Raw genomic sequence first — 21953 nt, forward strand, 5'->3', positions numbered from 1 at the left:
ATCAATTGTTGAATCTTTGTATTTTCTTCCTTCTCCTTCCTGTGGGGTCTGTGGTTCAGCAGCTGGTGAAATAACTAAGCAAATGTCTATTCGTATGAATTTCACTCCTGATAACCTGCTCTATTCACTGATATCACTTGATAAAATATTCAGTGAAAATGACACACTGGTTATAATTTTCCAATTTCATGCAGTAACAGTGAACCTGGGTTATAGTACAGTATGTGTATATAGTAATGTGCTGTTGTATACAGTCATTGCAGAACCCTCTTGCACACTACATGCAGCACACCATTTACCCACAGTGGAAAATACTGGTCTCTTGACGTTTAAAGCGAGTCTAAAAATCAGATAGACGTGATGATAAAACCACATTCAACCCTGTGCTGCTTATAGATTCTGAATCTACACATAGACTATAAAACCAGTCGACATTGTCACAAATTAAGTTTATAATTGTCACTTTAAGAGGAGTCATGAGGTTTCTGTGCCGTTTTTTGTTTTTTTCTTTTGAAGACAGTCAGAAAACATCACCACAGCTATGTTTTTTGGGTACTTGTGAATGCTAGTGAGACTATGGATGCCTTTTCACAAAGTTTTCACACTTGATTTATTTAAAGTGATTTTTTTTTTAATGTAAACTTTCATGTTTATGAACAAAACAAAACAAAAAAAGTGTGTTTTCAGATAATTTATTTAGTTTTTACCAAATAGCTGCATTTCAAGATGATTTGGATGGAAACCGTCTGTGAAAAAGAATCTTCCTCTGAGTGCACAACTGGGCATGTATCAATCTGATCAATGCATAAAGATTTCAAAACACAGCTAACTATTGGCAGGTTTTCAATAATTTCTATCAAGCACCAACAAAGTCTGTACCCAACCAGCTCATGAGTCACCTCTGTCATCACCGGCATAGCTTCAAACAGAAACATTTCCCTTTTCTTGCAAAACCGGGGAAATAGTTTCAATGATAGTTTCGAAATTCTAGGCTTTTGTGATCATCGAAAGAGGGATAACGACAATCTTCTCAGAAACCTGATTAGCTGAGACAGACTGTGTGGTTTATGAGGACGGACCATTATTTTTACCAGAAGTCACTTTCTTTTTCTTAATGATATTTTTGGCTTCGATCCCTCCCTGAATGATAAACTTAAACTTATGCCCTGCATTTTGGGGAACAGCCTTATCTGCAGATTTCCACCCCCAACTTCCATAAACAATGTCAGCACTGCTGATATCAAAACCACCGTTTTACAACAGGGCCCCATACCTTTAGAGGGTTTTTTTTAAACATAAACTCTGTTAAACACTGCAAATGGGAAGTCTAAGTGGCACATACTTAGAAGAAAGGGGAATTAGGAGATTCTGAAATACGCTAATAGAATTTCCCTTCTTTTACCATCTTATAAAGAAAACATGTACCAACTATTATTTTAATGGAGAAGTATGTCCACTTGAAGCCTTGAAGGTATGACTAATTAATGCAGCTTGTTGAGTTTTTACAGTTCTCATACATTTTACTTTTCATGTAAAACAAATATATATTTGCAGCTTTCGTCTATCTTTCCAACAAAATATAACCAACAGTTGCTATTCTTCTTTGTTTTTTCCATCTTTGCCATCTCTGCATAAAAACACTTCAGCGCCTTTTAATGGCTTCTGTTTTCTTGGCTCTTCTTACCCAAACACATCAGCATGTTTGCTCGTGTTCGCCCTTTTGACTGGACATATTCACATGCATAAAGGAGTTAAGCTTCTTCTTCCACTAGTTACAATTACAGACATGTCAACCCCAAAGTGTTCACACCAGTGAGACCCCTGCTGACAAACCTTGTGATTGATGAAAAACCTTTTTTTTGGAGAGGGGGGGGGGGGGGGGGGGGGCTGGTGACGGAGCAAGATTTTTGCACATGGCTGACAGCTACCCCACTGATCTACACTTAGGGTTATGCACACCAGGAGCGAAGCAAACGACACGAATACAGCACAAGTACATTAAAAAAAACACAACTGTAGCTAGTCATGAAAAGAAAACATTGTCTGCATTTGCTCCTTTTGTGAAGACTAAATAAAATCAATAAAACAAAGACATATTTTAATAACATTTTAAATTATTATTGGTCAACATTATTAAAACAAAGAAGTGTCATTTTACAGAAATACGAAACCAGTGTGTGGCGCTCACTATCACTTCGACTAAAATGAAGGTGAAATAAAGAGAGATAGACATACCATCAATTTCCAATTGTTCTGTTATTTCTTACCATATGGCATCTTTCTTTTTATTGTCTTTATAACCACTGACACTGGCATCATAAAGAACATTATATTTTTCGACTTTAATAATTAAATTCTCATTGATGTCCATTTCTCTTTTACTGCTGTGGTAATTTCTAAGTGAACGAGACAGTCTGACAGCCTCTTCTTCGACTCTGTCAGAGTATTGACGTGTAGTGTACAGAAACATAGAAGGCTTGCACAGACAAACCATCAGTTTGAGACAACAAGGCAATTCTATCTTTGGAGTAAGGGGGGAGTTTGCGTAGCAGCTACAGGAATATATAATGGTAATGTACACCTCTTCATGGTGACCCCCCCCCCCCCCCAACCCCCAACCCCCAAAATGAAATAATACGCTTGGACAGTTGTATTGGATTTACCGCTGTATCATGTATAAAGGGTTTCGCAGCCTTGCAAACAATAACAAACTTATGCCCAAGCGTGAGAATCCATTGCACGGCCGTGAGACTCTCAAAATAGTGAAAAACTGTGAGTTTCACAGATAAACCTTGAGATTTGACATCCATGCAATTAAATTCATGCAACACTGAAAGAGCAAGGGCAGCTTCACAGAATATCACAAATGAGTTAAAACAATACTGGTCCCTATTCACTAAGCCAACTGAACACATTTCCATTTTTCCTTCAAAATCTTTTTTTATGAATAAAATAAAAGCCTGATATTCATAAAATGTACTGTTAAAGAAGCAGTATAGAAAACCAACTTATACAACAAGACTGATGATAGACCTCTTGATACATAACATGTTCACATTAAACAATACCGGAGGAATATATACAGAGTATATATATATATATATATATATATATATATATATATATATATATATATATATATATATATACTGCATAGCTTGACATTCAGCTTTTTAGTTTACTGTAGGGTTATACATACTTTATTTTCCATACATTGTACATATAAACAGAAAATAACATTAATGCACTTGAAGGCAGTCGTAAACAACAGGGGCTTGCCAGTTATTTGGCCATTCTAATTCGGAGAATAATCACAGTACTGCACGAAAGTTCATGCAGTAATCTCTATTTTATTTTAACATTACTTAAAAAAGAAATAAATAAAACATGAGTTCAAGCTTAGGGAATGGGATCCACCAGGTGCAACATTTTTCAATATTCCAGTTTTGTTTCTATTGGAATGTGCTGTGAATGAAATACCCTTTGACACATATTTACAATCAGAACTGACAGGAGCACCAAGATTGCCGGACATTAACAGATCCATCAGGGATTGCTGACCGCTGAAAGGTTATGGGGTCAGGAAGATGTAGACAAGCCCTGACATTTAAACTATTTGTTTCGTGTACAGAAGCTGTGTGTGTACTTGACAACCACTTGCACAATACCCCCACCAACAGATATTCAGAAAGCATGTTTGCAGACGCTCGATCAATACAGCGTTCTCCACGATATATTACCATGTGTTGATTTCCAGGTACCATAAATACATAGATAGGATGCTTAACATGGTGCAATTATACACGCTGAAGGGCTTACATAACTTGCAATAGCACTTTAATGTGGACCGGCTGCCAATTGAAGTGCAGGGATCACAGGTCCGGTGGGCTAAGTGCAAAGTACAATGTATATTCCCAATATTAAGACATCACTAGTAATATGGGATATCAATATGTAAATGTTTGTAGTTCCCACTGTTTTGCACGATAAGATTTTGTTGTAGCTGAAGCTGAATCTATATCCGGTTGATGATATTGACTCAATTATCTAACAGGGTGGAGTGTGCTTCAGAGGGCAAGTCTGATAACAAGTGTTATTGCCAGATAGGACATGGAACAGCAAGACAGCAAATGCAAGGTATCCGAAAAGGCTAAACATCTTTTTTTCCATTTGGTTATATTTAAAAGAAAATGAAGAGTGTTTAAATGTTTTTTCTTTGCTGCTGGTCAATAATATTCGGATCTCTGTCCGTGTGTATAGAGGTGGTTTATGTTAATGTTTATGAATTTACTACTAATTAATTGTATTACTTCCTACTTCAGAGAGAACACAAGAGTCCAACAATAAAACTCATGTTTCGAGTTGTTTTACAACACTAGAAGCAGGAAACAAACTAAAGTAAGTACAGTATGTTAACTATTTCAAGTAGATTATCTGGAAAATTGAGTGGATATTGAGGACTGAATCAACAGCTGAATTCTGATGATAGTTTATAAAGCTACAGCAGCTGAAACACTCAACTGGTTAGTGTTTGGGGTGTGTTTCACCTTTTGCTTGTTTAAAGAGCTTCAATAAGTTCCTCAAATATGTGATGCCTGAAGGGGCTTTTTGCTGGCTGTTACATAGCAGCACAAAATAACCACCTTGATCTGATATCGTTAGCCAAGCAGCCACAGAAAGAAGCTGTCACAAGCTACCACGGACAAACAAAACAGAAGTTCTATACAATTCCGTGCGTGTGTGTGAGACGTATTCACTGCCATGGGCACTGATAACTCTTGCCACGGACATGCGTGTCCGTGTACGGACAATTTGCTGACCCCTGGTTATTAGCTTGAGTTTATACGCCAGTCTAGTGAGTGAATAGAAAAAAAATAGATGGAAATGCATCAAACTTTTCTTTTTCTGTTCGGATCAAGAAAATGTGTACGATAACCATTTTTTTAAGCTTGTGACATCATTACGTAGAGCTGTTTGTTCGCCAGAATCCAGTTTAATGGAAACCTGTTTTTCTACGGTAAGATTTGCATATATTTTTGTGTGAAATTTTGTAAGTTCGCTAGAAATGTGCTCGTCTTGTTGATGGAAACATAGCTACACACACTTCCAATTCACAGAAAACCACACATGACACATTGTGGCAAGCTGGCCTGAGCGGTGACGTCAGACCCGGAAGAAACACACATAGCGAGTGAAAGTGAATGAATGCGCTGCTGCGCTTTTTAATTATAAATAAACAAATAAAAAGGTTGTTAAAAACACTAATACAAAAGGCGCGATAGCCAAAATATACAGACTAACAAACAGACACGGAACAAAACAAACAAGTACCGTGCTGGTGTATAACCGGCACGTGTAGCAATTGTTCATAGTTCAGCTTTGTTTTATTCACCGCTGCATGCACCAATGTAAAGCGGATTCACCAGACTGTTGTTAATTCTCCAAGAGTCTCTCAACGAACTGTCGATGCGCCATTGCTGAAGGTGCGGATTCACCAAGGTTGAGAGTCAGTGAATTACAGCAAAAACAATAGGGCCGCGGCCATGGAAGATACTTCTATCAATTTAATTGTAGATTCAGAGACATCTTTTGAACATGGGTATGGAGCATAGGCACCGGAACCTCCTGAACTTTACTGGTCACAGTTGATCAAGAGTTGCTCGTAAAACGCTGTAATTTTCCAATACCAACGAGACAGCACCAGTAAATCTCGTTGCAGAGAGGGGCTTTATAGATTTAACGCCAGTGTCTGGATCAGCTAATTCCTTTGGGATTTTCTCAAATACATTCAAAAACTTTGGAGACAGCTTGAATTTGTCTGGAAGCATAAGCCATGTCTAGTACACAAAGCTGCAAGTTGTGATTCTGGCAGTGAACATTGAGGGCATTGGGAACTTTTCTTTAATGCGTGTAGCAACTCCACTAATGCAGAGCCTTAATTAATCATGTATTCAATTCATGGCTCCAGCCACATTCCCACATGTTTTTGCAGGGAGGATTAACTGCCTCCCTGTCAATCACTATTCCACACACACACACACACACACACACACACACACACACACACATCCATCCCCGTGCTCCTATACATACAGACATACACAATATACGCACAGGGGAGGGGCACCCCGCCACACACATGCAAGACCGTCATCATTTATTTTATTCACTGTGCAGAAATGTAAAAAAAATAAATAAATACTGACCAGAGAGAAAACAAGTGCCTAGTGACTGATGATAATGCCGTTAAAAATATATACTGAGCATCAAAAGAAACTTATCACTATTAAATAAAAAATAAGGTATATAAATGATGGACATTGACACAACGTCTGTCAAGAGAGCAGCGCCTTCGTGCAAACGGCATGTTGGAGGCTGGACAAGGGCAGCGTACTGTGGCTCGCCGTCTTGGGTGCTCACAGCCAGCAATTTCAAACCTGGCGAGACGGTATAACCAGACACAATCTGTCAATAACAGGCCAGGAACTGGGAGACCAAGAGTCACAACACCTGCCCAAGATCGACAGATCATTTTGCAACATCTTCGTGATGTCAGTTGTTAATCAGCACAATAAAAAGTCACTGCATCTGCTCTAAAACAGAGTTTGTCATTTTTCGATCACATCTAGTGAATATTATCAAAATATAAGTGATAAGTTTCTTTTGATGCTCAGTATATATCTACTTGACTTTCTAATACAACTTTACCTCAGAATTACAGTTCAGTTTGGCATCAGCAGACAACACTGCAGCGTCCTAAAACTACCAGAAAATCCAGCAATAGGAGGGTCTAAATACCTCCGCCCTTTAACTCTGATTATTCCTTCTGTTTCGGTATTTCCCCCAAGGGCAAATAACATCCCATCTAATTGACGTTAATAAAAATGTAAATACATTCCCGAAAGGCCTCAATCATCACTAACACTTCCTGTCTGTCTCCAAATGAATTCTACCGCGTTTGTTTTATTTCTTTTATATGTTGCCCTAATAAAAAAATCTGACACATATTATCGTTACCAATATTCCCCATGTGTGGCATTAAAGGAGGGTTCTGAAGAACTAAAATAATTTGCCTGTAACCAAATCGTTGGGCATTAAATGAATGTCAATAATAGTCATGACTTTAAACCATAAATGACTGAAATGATCACTTTATGCAGGTCACCTTAATGTTTAAGAGTGCCTCTACCTCCACTGAGAGGTAAGGCAATGGATATACCGCTTACAGACAGTACAATATGCCTCTCCCTAAAACTCATTTCTTCAAAATGACACGTTTCAGCTTGTTACCTCCACAACCCTTCTGAAATCAAAACAACAAACGACTTATCAGAAAACTGCTTCAAGGAAATAGGTTGTGATGCAACTTTGGCTTCACTTGTATTTATATTAACACAGCCTTATAAAGAACAGAAATGGCCAAATGCCACATTCTTGAGTATCTTTCATTCGGTCTGTAGGAACAAAGTACAGTATTTTCAAATTACAGGATGGATTTATTCATGGGGCAGTAAAACTGACTCTAAACTTCTAGCAAGCAAGCACTGGTAGGTTTCTGTTTTTTCCTTCCCAGAAACGTTTAATTTCAACTGCATTTCCAGTTTATATTGTAAAGTTTTTTGTCAGCGACATCAAACACTGGTTTTCATTCATAATATGTCTGTTTGTTTTTATTACTATGTATATTTACCAGCATGTGCATCATTTTGTACAAATGTTTTTATTAAAGTCACAAACGAACAGCTAACACTATATTAGTACTATGTATGAATGAATTATTATCATTTTACTAACTTGTGATTTGTACCATATTACACATTAGAGAAAATGTTGACTGTTATACACTGATAATAGGAAAGGACAACCTTACTGTATTTACTTGATTGACATAAAAATCGATTTAAAAACAATTATTTAAACTAAAGCCATTTTAATAGCACCGGCAATTGTAAATTATGCAATATCATGAAAAATACTTACTGCAAACACATCAAGGCCTTTTAGATGTATAGATACTGCCTCTATGTTATCAGTATTTTGTAGTTATAAACTGGACAACACAGAGAATAAAGCATTATTAAAACCTATTTACACTTACAAAGTACAGTTGGCTCTCGCTAATCCAAAATTTTACATAATTACCTAATTGAACATATAAATTTAAAGATGACTGATGGATCACAGTAAAAATGATCTTCATTGGTAGACTGTATACCATCAACCTTCACCAGAGTTTTATTCTCTAATCTAGTTTTAGACTCATCCCATCTCGCTCTCACAGCCTTTCCCTGCTGGTTGTCTCAGACGACTACACCTGTTACCTATAAGCTATTGCAATTGTGTATTCATTCATTTCAGCACTTGATAATGACTGATTTATTTATGTATTTGTTTATTTATTTAGCTTTATCTTCAGAAATGGATCCAAGCTCCAACTCCTCCAATGAGAAGACAAATGGGACGATTAGCAAAAACGGGACTGTTGACGAGATTAAAATGTTTACCATGATCATCTGTTCGTTGTATACCTTTATTTTCCTCGGTGGATTGATACTGAACACTCTGGCTGCCTGGATTTTCTTTCAGTTAAAAAACAGGACAACTTTCATATTTTATCTGAAAAACATTGCCGTTGCAGACTTAATAATAACACTGACATTTCCCTTTAAAATACTCAGTGACTCGGGACTGGGACACTGGAAATTAAAGGCTTTTGTGTGCCGCTATTCTGCAGTCATATTCTACTGTAACATGTATGTTAGCATACTTTTCCTTGGACTGATCAGCTTAGACAGATATCTAAAAATTGTGAAACCATTCGGCGACTCTAGAATGTACAATGTTAAGTTCACAAAATTTGTGTCTTTAGGAGTGTGGCTGTGCATGATCCTTATTTCAATGCCAAACATGATTTTCACAAATGTAAGTCCAACAATAGAAACAGCTGGCAACTGTTCAGCTCTAAAAAGCCACTTTGGTCTTGCGTGGCATGGAGTGGGTATCTACGTGAACATCTGCATATTTACAGCTGTTTTCATTGTATTAGCTGCATGCTACATTTCGATTTCCAGGCACATCTATCGCTCGAATCAGCAGTTTGTAGGTTCTGAGAACGAAAGAAAGCACAATCAAAATATATTAATAATTCTGCTTGTTTTTTTTATTTGCTTTGTGCCGTATCACTTGTGGAGGATACCGTTTACATTAACTCAGATAGCCTCAAAATTCGATGAGTACGGGACTTTCATTTTGACACATGGCAAAATTGTTACTCTCTTTATGTCTGCGTGCAATGTTTGCCTGGACCCTATCATATACTTCCTGATGTGCAAGTCCTTTACCAAAATGCTGCGAAAAAAACTGCACATTGAACCTAGTGTTGATTTCAATGGGTCCAGAGGCAGCTCCAGAGGAACAATCAAGGTACGGAGATTCCGAGAATACACATCCACAAACATTTAGTGCCAAAACCGATGAACACTTCATTTTACATTTCCTGTTGAAGGCACAGAGTGCTACGTTTCGACGTGTTCTTGTGTTAGTCAGAGTTTCGTCAAGGGACTGAAATTAATTGCAAGCATAATGCCAATTCCAAGATCCGGAAGTACAGTTGCTGCTTTGTGGAGCCGGAGCCTCTTCCTCAATGAAAGCAGCTAACTACTGGGGGAGTCAAGCCAGAACCTGAGATCTCCTGCATGGATTAAATCAATTATCCCCACAGTCCAGGTTTTTGATTTAACCAGGAATGAAGTAGTCAGTTGAAACCTGCACTTATATTAGCCCACACAGCCTCTGCAGTTTTAGAAAGCTTGCCGTACTGTATTCCTGCAGTCAGATATCCCCACCCCTGTTAGTGCTGGAGACAGTAATTCAAGCACACACTCACTGCTGACCTTCAAAGAAGCTACAGTCATGTTCTGGCATGTGCTGCAATTACACAGTGCTGTTTGAGTAGTACAGTAATTTTCATTAAATATGGTTCAGGTACGAGGTGATTGCAAGCTTATAAAGTATAGCTTTGGCAGCGCCATTAATGTTTAAAACATGGGGGTGCATGGAATGGATACAACATTGAATAATGTATATTCTGACTATTGTTATTACATGTAACATTGTTTTAATTATTTTTAAGAAGTTTGTATATTAAATAGATGAATAATGCGTATGGATCACAATGTCTCTTTAAGAGGCACGGAGCGTGAAAGACAGAAAACCATCATTCTGTTCCAAATGGTACTGTATTTTAACAAGGCCTTAAAGGCAACAACGAAAATAAAAACACTATGGGTGGCCTGCATATATTAAAGTGCCAAACATATGTAGCTTTAAATCATTAGCAGGCCTAGAAAACACGGTCCTGTGGCTACTGTGCTGGTCTGATAGTATGAAAAGTGACAAACAGCTATTTTTAACCTAGAAGATCAAAATAGCAGCTGGCAGAAGTTAATGAAATGCGAAACTGAGTGAAAGGCAATACACAACACTAGCATGTTTCCTTCTCCTTGAGATACTTGGTGACGTAGCGGTTGAAAATCTGTGGATAATGTTGGAAGATGTCCTGTTTATATACCGGTACATGTGAAAACACTAACTGTGTCAACACTGTCAAGGTTAACCCATTATACCACAATGTAAATACAGTATATTTACTGCCTGACCCAATCATGTGATTCAGTATGATAGAGGGTATATTCCAGAAAAAGAAACTTTAAATTACTGAATTTTACCAACACAGAGAGGCCTCACTTTGCTATTCTTTGACAGGAATGGAAGGTGAATCTGCTAAAGTAGACTAAGTCTCAGAATGAATTATTACAGTAGCAGTTCTTGTGTTTAAATATGGGTTCTCAGAAAGAAAGAGAACTCATGTGAGAAGACTCAATATACACATACTGGTAATTCAACTACTTAGAAAAAAAAGGAAAACAAAGTTTCCCTCTCGGTGACTTGTTTCCAAACAGACAACCCTTCTGATAATGTTTGCGTTACACCACAGCGCCCTCTGCTGGAAGAAACTGGTCAGGAGTAGATCAGGTTTTACACCAAGCCTTCCATACTGTGCTTCTTCATGCAGTTTAGCTCATTTGAATATACTTCTGTGGTCTCTTGATATGTGTAGCAGTCCTACAGTACATGATCAGGAAGGGTGTGCCAGGCAAGCCTGGTGCTTACAAAGTTAAAACACCTCCCTGGTTGATTTTAAGGGCTTAGCTTTCAAGTTGGTGTCTGATCCAGTGGTTAAAGAAACAGGCTTGTAACCTGGAGGTCCCTGGTTCAAATCCCACCTCAGCCACTGACTCATTGTGTGACTCTGAGCAAATCACTTAACCTATTTGTGCTCCGTCTTTCGGGTGAGACGTAGTTGTAAGTGACTCTGCAGCTGATGCATAGTTCACACACCCTAGTCTCTGTAAGTCGCCTTGGATAAAAGCGTCTGCTAAATAAACAAATAATAATAATAGGGGGTGAACTGTGCATCACATCTGCTGCTGCAGAGTCACTTATAACAAGACCTCGGTTTTACATCTCATCCAGGTTTCAAAGTTTCCATTTATTCCAAAAGTGCGCTCCCCTCCCAGTGGGTCCATAGCCAGCAGTATGTGAGCTACACTCACACAAGACTCACCCTTCTCTTCAAACAGCAGAGCACGTACTAGGTGAGCAACTGAGGAGCCCTATAGTCACAACATGCGTCAAACTGGAAATTGATTACCATTTCTCCAGCAACGTTGGCCTGAAAGCAGTAAGATTAAACTTCTGAGCAGCAAACACTCAGACAGTGTGCTTCCCAAGAAAAACAGGGTCAGACCTCCTTTAAGTAAGCAGTAGAAAAACATGACTTTTGCAGAGTTTAGTCTAAAGATGGCCTCAAGTGTTTCGAGTTAAGCGCAGTAAACATTACGCGATAGCTAAAGCAATTGGAACTGCCAGATGTCACACTGGCTCTCATTCTCAGTAATCAGTCACTGTTCTTCCTTTGACTCGCATGTTTTCAGTGCCTCTGCGGTCCTTCATGTCATGTTGAAGCTGTATACAAACTTAACACTGAAGGGCAGCGGGAATATGTATAAGAGCAATAAACAGATACTGTGATATCTGATTAATAACTTGTTACAATAACTCAGGATGTTTATATTACAGTAAGCAGCTTTAAATTACATGTTCATATGTGTCTATTTTTTTAAAACTGTTTCTTTACCATTTTATGCTTGTAATCATCTGTGGTTCTTATTGCAACGGCTTCATATATTCTCGTAAATTAATAATACATTTTAAATGTTCACGAACAAAAACAAAAGTCTAATAAAAGACCACAAACGTGTGCGAAACGTCATTTTCAAATTAAATTTGAGCTACAAATATGTGGAAGGGGTTTCTTTCAACACCTGGGGAAATGAGAAGTGCTCCTTTCGTTTGTTAAATACCATGTTTCAGTCTGAAAATAGCTTCTAGGGGTTTGGATTAAGAGTTAACAATGTTCATATTCTGAAGTGACATTTCTTGCAGTGTCTAAAATAGAGAGGACGGAGAGCTGGCTCCATGACATCTGTACAGGGTGCATTTTATAAATGAGGCAATGTTGCAATGTTTAATTCAAAGAGCAGCTGGTTACAAACCTCATGTTTGATGTAAATGCATAGTATACAGTAGATGATATCCACCAGTCCAAGAACACCATTAACAACCAAGTCCATACTGCATATGCTTTGAAATAGAACAGACCTGCGCTATCTAGGAAAGAGTACTGAAATTAGTCAAAAAGAAGAGGAACACACGAGGCTCTCCTAATTGCACAGAACAACGAGAGCTCTAGACATTGTTTCTATTGTACCAAGGCAGTGCCAAATAAAACAAAATGTATGTAAGGAGCTATGCTGTGCACACTGTACAGTATAGACACGGAGAAACACTAAGCATATTAAACTGCAGTGTAGCAGTAAGGGTAACACATTGATTCCCACCAGTGAGGGCTACAACATTGCATAGATTTTATTACATGATGTGTACCAGCTGACACTCTTGAGACTCTTACTACTGTTAATATTATTATTATCACTATATCAGCGGCTCACAGAGTTGTAGTCGGGTGCCCTGGTTGAGAGACTATGCTGTATACGTTACGCAAGTGTAACTGAAATGGCGTGGGCAAATAGGAGGTGCAGCCACAGCGCTTTGCTCCTCAGAGTACATTGAGCTAACTCAGTAATGAGTTAAATCTTACCTAATAAGTATTTCCAGCTCACATTTTTCTATGGTAAAAGGCACACACTATGGTAAGGTGAAATTGTTTTTTTTTTTTAATAGTAATTTTTTCAAAGCCATTATTGAAGAAAATGTATCAGTCACTCCTTGCAAATACTTCAAAGCTACACTGCTGGTTCGTAGTATTTAATTTCAAGAAGCCGCATGAAAGAATTCAGGGGACATTGAACAGAATGAAGCTCCAGGGATACTGGGATCTTGTAAAGGAAATACTGTAAATGCAGGACATTTAAGATATTACTTTCTCTTGAGAAATACATCTATCTTTAAATATATCTTTTAAAACATACACTCAAGAAGAGTCATGGGGTTAGATTCTCAAAGCTATTCACTCCAAATCGTCATTGGCGTGATTTTTTATCAGAAAGGAAAAAAACACCAAAACAGCAACACAATTCTAAAACGACTACTTACACGTCCCCGAGTTAAAAGTCTTAGTTGTTTATATTTGGTTTGGTAACTTTATTGTCTCCTTTCTGATAAACATGTGCTAATGATGATTTGGAGTAAATGGCTTTGAGAATTTAGCCCACAGTCTAAAAAAATTAAACATTCTGAATTGTTTATCCCTTCACAAGACCTCCAGCTCCCTGGAGAAACGCCTGTATTTTCAGTGCTGTTGTATTATAAAAAATGAGCTGTATTATGCATCCAGACTCTGGCAGTCATAAGGCTAATGGTGTTTTTCAACATACATATCTTTTTCTAAATTATCTTTCGGATAGTTAAAAGGACATTGTAACACTTAGTGTAAATAGAAAGTTTCTGTAATGTAAGTTTTCAAACGCTTAATCCTTCCTCCCATTTGAAGTTGGCAGGAAATCTGATGATCATCCCTTTCTAAACTGTGGATAAAGTACAGTCCAAAGTCACCTCTTTGTGAAACTAATTTCCTCAATAAGCTGCTTTCATTCTGTCACTTACATATCACATGAATCTCCGTGTGACTTGTGTACTGGAGTTCTGCTTTGCGTTGTTTTGGTGTTTTTTTTTTTATTATATAAATTATTGACACATCAATACCACAATCAAATGACAATATGCAAATGATTTACTCACTATCTGCATGACAAGAACCACAACTTCACATTTGATAAATGAGCTGGATTATTGAAACCACAGTTCACACAGAATGCAGTGCCAGTGCCAAGCCATGAACTCTCTTCTTACCAGCATTTATTATCAGTACCAGTGGATCATTTGGGATTACTTCCATTTCTGTATGCAAACAGTATTCGTAAAGAATGACAAAACAAATCTTTTGACAGTTTAGAACTGCGCTGGTGATGTTTAAAGACTTTTAAAACAAATACAAAAAGATCCATCAATGCTGGCTTACTGAAAGACAATGCAAAAGAAATAAACTTACTAAATACTAAAATAAACCAATACATGACAAAGAACTACAGGAAAAAACAGATTATACACAATGGGCTAACTTCTCAAAGCTATTTATTCCTATTTAATAAAGTTACCAACTCAGATATAAAAAAAAGGGCATAAAGCTGGGCCAACTGAGAGAATTTGAATACTGAGCTCAAGATTGAAATAAGCCCTAACCCTAACCCAGACCCTAATCTTAATTAAGGATAGGGTTAGGGAAACGGCTCAAAGAGAATGTTTCATGAATTCGAAAGAAGGTAGTGGTTACACCAGCTAAAGCACGTGGCTTGTCTTTCTGCACCTATGTCCAACTAAGACTTTTAATTCAGGGGCTTGAATGGAGTATTATGTTGTTTCTTATTAGTTTTGGAAGTTTAATTGGTGTTTTTTTCATGCAGACTCCTGGACTCCTTTTTGTGTTATTCTAGTAGACAACCACATCAGCAATGCCTTCCTTGGTATTATTAAAAGTTTGAGAGCGTAGTCTAATTGTGGCTGTAGCCCAGCCAAATGATGGATGATACCAACACCATTTTTTTTAAAGAAAACAAAAATGTAAAACACATCAATCCTCATAAAAAATAAGCAGCCGCAAATACCAAAGTCTCTCTGGTACGCCTCCATGACCTCCAAAATAGAGACCAGTGCAAAATAAAAACAAAGAAAATTAAGAAATATTATTTCTTGGGAAGCTATATCTACTGTAAGAAGTCACTGTAAATGAAGTATTAATCAGCGTGTTTATTTTATTTTCTTCTGTCTGTAAGGTCAGTCTCTAGTCATGAGAATGCATAAACAGCTGCAGTTCCGCACATTTTACTCTAAAGAAGTTCCAAGTTTAACAACTTTTCATGAAGATTAAAGCAGTGTCTGCGTACTCTGAAGAGTTTAACAGGGTTATGCGTCACCAGCCACTTTATCAATGTTAGTAAGAAATACTTAAGATATTGGTTCGCTTTCTCCAGGCGGCACAGTAACAGTATAAATGGTGACAGCAGAAGCACAGACGAAAAAACCTGATCGTAAGATCAAAACGTTTGTTACTAAATCAAGGACCCTGGTAAGAGATTTTAATGTGGTTATTTGATTTGTATGTCTGTGAGCGATTTTATTTTTCGAACTATTTTGATACAATATTAAATGTTTCTTGGGTTTCTGGGCATCTTTGTATTTATTTATGCACTGAAGCAGTATTACTGACTGCAATATAACCTTTACAGAAGTTTAGCATGGTGAATTTGCGCTGTAATGTTGTAGTTTTCCATGTTTACACTATGGGGTTGATTCTCAAAGCTATTTACTCTGAATTGTCATTATAATAAATATTTTTTTTAGAAAGGAATAAATGTACTAAAATCAGGTTAAAATAATAATCTAATGCTGGTTTATCATGGTTAAAGATGTTAATCTGTATTATAGTATTTTAAGTGTTATTCAGCTATGGCTAAAGGTTTTGCATCACCTAGAATTTTAGGATTGAGACATTATTTAAAAAAATAAAAACATCATTTAGATCTTTTATTTAACATCATGTAATCAAAGAAACTATAAAACGACATCACAAAAGTCTACCGGAAGCCATAATAGTTGTACAGTATTTCATTTTAGATTTTGAAATGTCAAATTTTTCCATTTTTGTCAGCTTTTCGTTAAGTATATGGAAAACTACAAGGCAGTATGTAATTCAATATGTTAACGTGACATTATACAGCAGGTTTCACTTGACTTTATGAAGCAAAATTAATTAATTCTATAGGGTGATGCAAATCTTTTGGCCATACAATTCGCAATGCATTACCTGTGATATACCGCAGTACACTTTTATAAGGAGATGCGTTCATTGAAAAGCTGGGTCCACACCTGAGCGATCAGCTGCACAACTTAGTTGCATGCAACCGAGTCGCTTATATGTGGATGTCCCTGCAACCAGTTGCTTGAAGTAGAGCCAGACTCTACTTTCAAGCAACTTTCTGAGCAACTTCTGTAGACACAGGCGATCACGTGGCAATTCGCCAACTCTGATTGGTTCTTATAATGCTGACTGCACGGCTTGCATATTAAGAAGCTCTAATTTAAAAAATTGTCGGCGGTAAAATTAAACGGTTTCCTCCAGCTTTTAGACGGCTTTGTTTTTTTCTTTAGGGAATATGGCATTTAAAATAACAGTTGAAAAAATAATAACAGCCAACTCTTCCTTGTTAATTACTGGACACATTACGACCTGTGTCACCTCGGTTGTCAAAAAATAAATAAAATAAATATGATTCTAAACTTGTAGACACAGGAGAAAAAAAAAAAAGTGTCAACTTGGTTGTCAAAACCAAAAAAAACTACTTCACCTTGTAGATGGAATAAAAATGTAAAAAAAAAAAAAAAACGTCACCTCAGTTATCATAAAAAAATTTATATTGTAGACGTGGGGGCAGAAGTAATTGCTCAGATGTGGAAACAGCAATTGCACGATTTCGGGAGCAATTTGGTTGTGCAACTGATCGCTCAGTTGTGGAACCGGCAAGCAAGACTCCTATCTCCACTCCCTTTTCTAAAATAAAGTTTTGCTTTAAGGATTGAGACATACATTTGTTTTTTTTTTAACTATATGAACATAATTTTGATCTTATTTACCATCATTTGACTTTATGAAGCTAAATTAGCTAATTCTATAGGGTGATTAATTTTTGGCCACAGCTGTAGGGTAGCATCACTAACCGCTAACCAGTGAGGAAATTTTGTCAGACAAATCAGTTTCCTGTAGCTGGCTTTTAAAGCTCGAGCATATGCTTCCTTATTTCATTATTAGAATGCCTCTCTTCAAACCTCTGTTTGTTTGTTTTGCTAACATAATCTTATGAGATTTAAGAAAAAGCAAACCTGTGCTTCATTAAGAAACTGGTGAGTGTATTATTAATGTTTTTCATATGCTTAAAAATGACATATATATATATATATATATATATATATATATATATATATATATATATATATATATATATATATATATATATATATATAATTTATTACTCTGTATAGACCACAGTTTTCGTTTTAAATCAAAGTGAGGAAAAAATAATCAACTTACTATTGGCTAGAAAACATTTGATCCATTTTGTTTTTATTTAGAAATAAACAAGAGAAAACTGGAGGCACTGCTTTGTAACTACCCCAATGCATGTGCTTAAAGGGAATGCATTGGTTAAAATGCATAAGTAAAACAAAAAAACAATGTATTTCATGCTGTTAATGTTGTAACCATAATCAGACACTCTTCTCTCTATTTATTAAAGCTAGACATGGACGCTAGAAACTTTACGAATTCAAGCATGAACAGCACAACTTCTGACTACAACAGTGTTTTTACAAAGTCAGTGCTGCCCCCGCTTTACTGCTGTATTTTCCTGGCTGGGCTCACTTTGAACTGCCTGGCAGCCTGGATGTTCTTCAGAATTCCAAGCCAGACCAGTTTGATAGTTTATTTCAAAAACATTGTGGTGGCTGACCTGTTCATGACAGCGTCTTTCCCCTTCAAGATTGTCAACGACTTCGGTCTGGGGGTCTGGTATCTGCGGGTTGTGGTGTGCCGTTACACAGCCGTCATGTTCTATTTAAACATGTACACGGGGATCATCTTCCTTGGGCTGATCAGTTTGGAGCGCTATGTCAAGATTGTGAAACCCCCCGGAGCCTCGATCATTCAGAATGTCACGTTCTCCAAAGCACTGTCGACAGCAACATGGGTTCTTATGATGATCCTTCTGGTACCAAACATCATTTTAACCAGCAAAGAGGCCACCGAAGACACTTCAAAAAATTGCATTCAACTCAAGACTGACCTGGGCGTGCAGTGGCACAAGGTTTCCAACTACACCTGCATAGCTGCCTTCTGGGTTGTTTTTGTGCTGATGTTTTTTTGTTACGCTTCAATTTCGAAGACAATCTACGATTCTTACAAAAAGTTCCGAAGGAACAACACAGAAAGCAGAAGGAAATCCAAGCGGAACATCTTCAGTCTTCTGGTGGTGTTTTTCATCTGTTTTGTGCCATACCATGCTTGCAGGATTTTCTACACCTTAAGTCAAACTATCAACTCATTCAGTGAGCAGACCAAGTACGTACTGTTCCATATAAAGGAAGGCACTCTGCTCTTATCAGCACTGAACGTGTGCCTCGATCCTGTCATTTACTTTCTCATGTGCAAGTCATTTCGGGATTTGCTTTTAGAAAGATTTTCGAAGAAAGCAGCCGATTCTAGAAGAAAGTCCCTGACTGCTCCTTACAGTGAAAGCATACTGTGAGGTTTACTGCTCAGAATCTAAGGCATTCAATGTTTTACAAGTGTACACAGCCTGTTTTTCTAAAATGGAAATCAATACCCCTAAACAACACTGCCTGTTCTCAAACAGTGGTTATTATCCAGATGTATAATACCAATAGTGTATTTGTTACTTAAAACAAAGATCAAATATGATAATCACAGGGTCTCCTGATAGGGCGATAGGGCGCCTGCGGCTCTGCTGTAGAAGCCACTCAGATCTGTGTTATCCTCTGGCACTATGGGTCTGGTGGCTTCACTGTAGACCTGCAGCGCGAAACAATACGGCTCCACGTTTTGGAGGACACGTGTGTCTGCCGCTGTTTCCCGGGGTAAAAATCATTGGAGACGACTAAATTAAAAATAAAACAAAATAAACAATGTAATTACTATATATTAGGTTTCTCTAAAAATAGCTGCATTACATTGGTCACACTGGAATTTATATATATATATATATATATATATATATATATATATATATATATATATATATATATATAAATTTATGTAAGACTAAATCATGGATTTGAATGTAAACAATAACAGGTAGTTGTCATGCCGTCAAAAACCTATAAATACCTCCAATGTTTTGATTCAAACGCAGGCTCCCTTGAGAAAGATATGTACAACATATCGAAACGTTGGGCAGCTGGCTCTTTGAGCTAATATATATATATATATATATATATAGGCTCTTTGAGCTAAAATATATATATATATATAGATATAGATATAGATATAGATATATATATATATATATATATATATATATATATATATATATATACACATGAGTTCCTATTTTAGTATAGTACTGTACTTGAAATTACTTTTTCTTGTATGTAGTGGTTTGTTTTTGCTGATCTAAGTTCCTAGAAGTGGTGTTGCTAGAGTAACAGATTGAACTGCATAAGCAAGAAATAATGACCACAACATTGTTGAAACAAACTGAATGTATGACTACTACTTGAGCATGTGAGCAAGTTTCACATTTATGGGTGACAGAGTTTTTTCTAAAACTAGACTTGTGTCAAAATGGCAGCACCACAACCTAAAGCTATTTATTTTGACTTGTGGTGTAGTGTGGGTCATCTGCAAGTACCCAAGTACTATACACCCCTGCTCCCACGTGGAACAAACTAATAGTAAAGAAATCCAAACACAATGCAAGCATTGGAACCAGAGATGTTGATAGTGGCCCAAATTCTAAGCAGCAATCAGAATACAGTATAAGTAGGGTGTCTGATTTTTGGCTTTTACCCAATTTAACCCGATTCCCCCCCCCCCCCCCCCCCCCGAATGCTTTTTTTCTGCATTCAGGTTAAACCCAAAAACCCCAAACAGGCACATACTGTTTATGAATAAACGCATGCATAGTTGTCTGTGATTGAAATACAACAGAGCAGAACTGGCACCGATGACGGTAAGCTGATTTACCTATTAGAAAAATGTGGCTTCTTAGTGTAACATACATACATACATACACATATATATATATATATATATATATATATATATATATATATATATATATATATATATATTAAATTTTTCAAAATTACAGTAATATACAGTAGCTTTAAGGTTTTTGCTTTTTTTTCACACTTTTCTTTCCAGTTATTTGTTTTATGAGTGTGTGTTTAAGCCAAGAGCATTTAGATGTAACAGTCGATCATTTCTCTTTGTAAAACAGCATGGAGTAAAGTTGTTTAGTTTTCCCATATGTTCTGTGTGCAATTATACTCGCAACTCCACTACAAAATAAAACTTGATTGGAACAGAGAAATGCCTCTATACACAGTGTGTGTCTATGAGAGAGAAAGAGAGAGAGAGAGAGGGGAGAGAGACAGATGTCGTCAAAAGTTTGCATAACCCAATGTGTGGAAATATACATACGCTGGGGATTTAAACTGTTGAAGACAACTTTGTTGTCAGCACTTTGTGCTTAAGCATTTGTTTATTTCTTTCAAAATAAAATCCGATTTTTCATTAAATAATTCTACCCAATTTTTAAAATTTGGAAAAAAAATTCACCCAAAAATCAAACACCATAAATATAAGCTATGCAAGTTATACAAAAAATATATTATAGAAAGCAACAACTATTTATTAGCATTCATACAAAAACTGCCATAAATGATCAGAGAATACAGCTGTGTATAACGTATATATAGCCAATATCTCAGAGTTATATTGCAAAAACCATCAAGTTATACAGTATCTTAGATCACAGGTCAAAGGGAGGGGTGCAGTCAGATATTGCCAGAGGAGGTGCCATAGCACTGAAAATGTGAATTTGAAGCTAAAATGGTTTATGATATATTAGTAGTTGCTGAGGCAGCAATGGAGACAGGGGATTTGTTTGTTATTCAGTATATTCTGTAGAGGTATGAAATGTTTTTAAATTAATAGATCTTTACCGATTTCTATAGTATACAGAGTATGACCTATTTCTATAGGATTCTATGGTCGACTCCCAGTTGTTTCCAATTTCACACAAAACAAACTGTTTAAAGAATACACTTTGTAAATAATAACTGTGTTAAATAAGGGAAAATAAAAATAAATAAGTTTGGTTTAAAATAAATATTTACTATTGTGCAGAGAGTGAGTGGGTGATTGAGTGGGTGGGTGAGTGAGTGGGTGAGTGAGTGGGTGATAGTGGGTAGGTGGGTGAGTGAGTGGGAGAGTGGGTGAGTGAGTAGGTGAGTGAGAGTGAGTGAGTGGGTGATAGTGAGTAGGTGAGTGGGTGAGTGAGTGGGAGAGTGAGTGAGTGAGTATGAGTGAGTGAGTGGGTGAGTAAGAGAGTGAGTGAGTGGGTGGGTGAGAGTGGGTGAGTGAGTGGGTGAGAGTGAGTGAGAGTGGGTGAGTGAGTGGGTGAGTGAGTGAGTGGGTGGGTGAGTGGGTGAGTGAGTGAGCAGAGAATATTAATTGTTATTGAATTGCTGGTAAACAAACACATTGGAAAAGGTATTTGGATTACGACTTTGGATTT

General features: G+C 37.1%; 2 protein-coding genes and 1 pseudogene across 2 annotated transcripts; 2 read left to right on the forward strand and 1 right to left on the reverse strand.

Annotated features, from left to right (window-relative positions):
- Window positions 1-21953, reverse strand: part of LOC117416781 (mediator of RNA polymerase II transcription subunit 12-like protein) — a 105843-nt pseudogene that overhangs the window by 56501 nt on the left and 27389 nt on the right.
- LOC117416665 (G-protein coupled receptor 87-like) lies at window positions 7039-12283 on the forward strand. The gene is made up of 2 exons (XM_034027974.2): window positions 7039-7547; window positions 8405-12283. The coding sequence occupies exon 2, from the start codon at window positions 8419-8421 to the stop codon at window positions 9460-9462; it is 1044 nt and encodes a 347-aa protein (XP_033883865.1). The 5' UTR covers window positions 7039-7547; window positions 8405-8418; the 3' UTR covers window positions 9463-12283.
- Window positions 15489-18938, forward strand: LOC117416667 (P2Y purinoceptor 14-like). The gene is made up of 2 exons (XM_059034170.1): window positions 15489-15706; window positions 17931-18938. The coding sequence occupies exons 1-2, from the start codon at window positions 15632-15634 to the stop codon at window positions 18936-18938; spliced, it is 1083 nt and encodes a 360-aa protein (XP_058890153.1). The 5' UTR covers window positions 15489-15631.

Source organism: Acipenser ruthenus, chromosome 12 (assembly GCF_902713425.1).
Source record: "Acipenser ruthenus chromosome 12, fAciRut3.2 maternal haplotype, whole genome shotgun sequence".
Lineage (NCBI taxonomy): Eukaryota > Metazoa > Chordata > Actinopteri > Acipenseriformes > Acipenseridae > Acipenser > Acipenser ruthenus.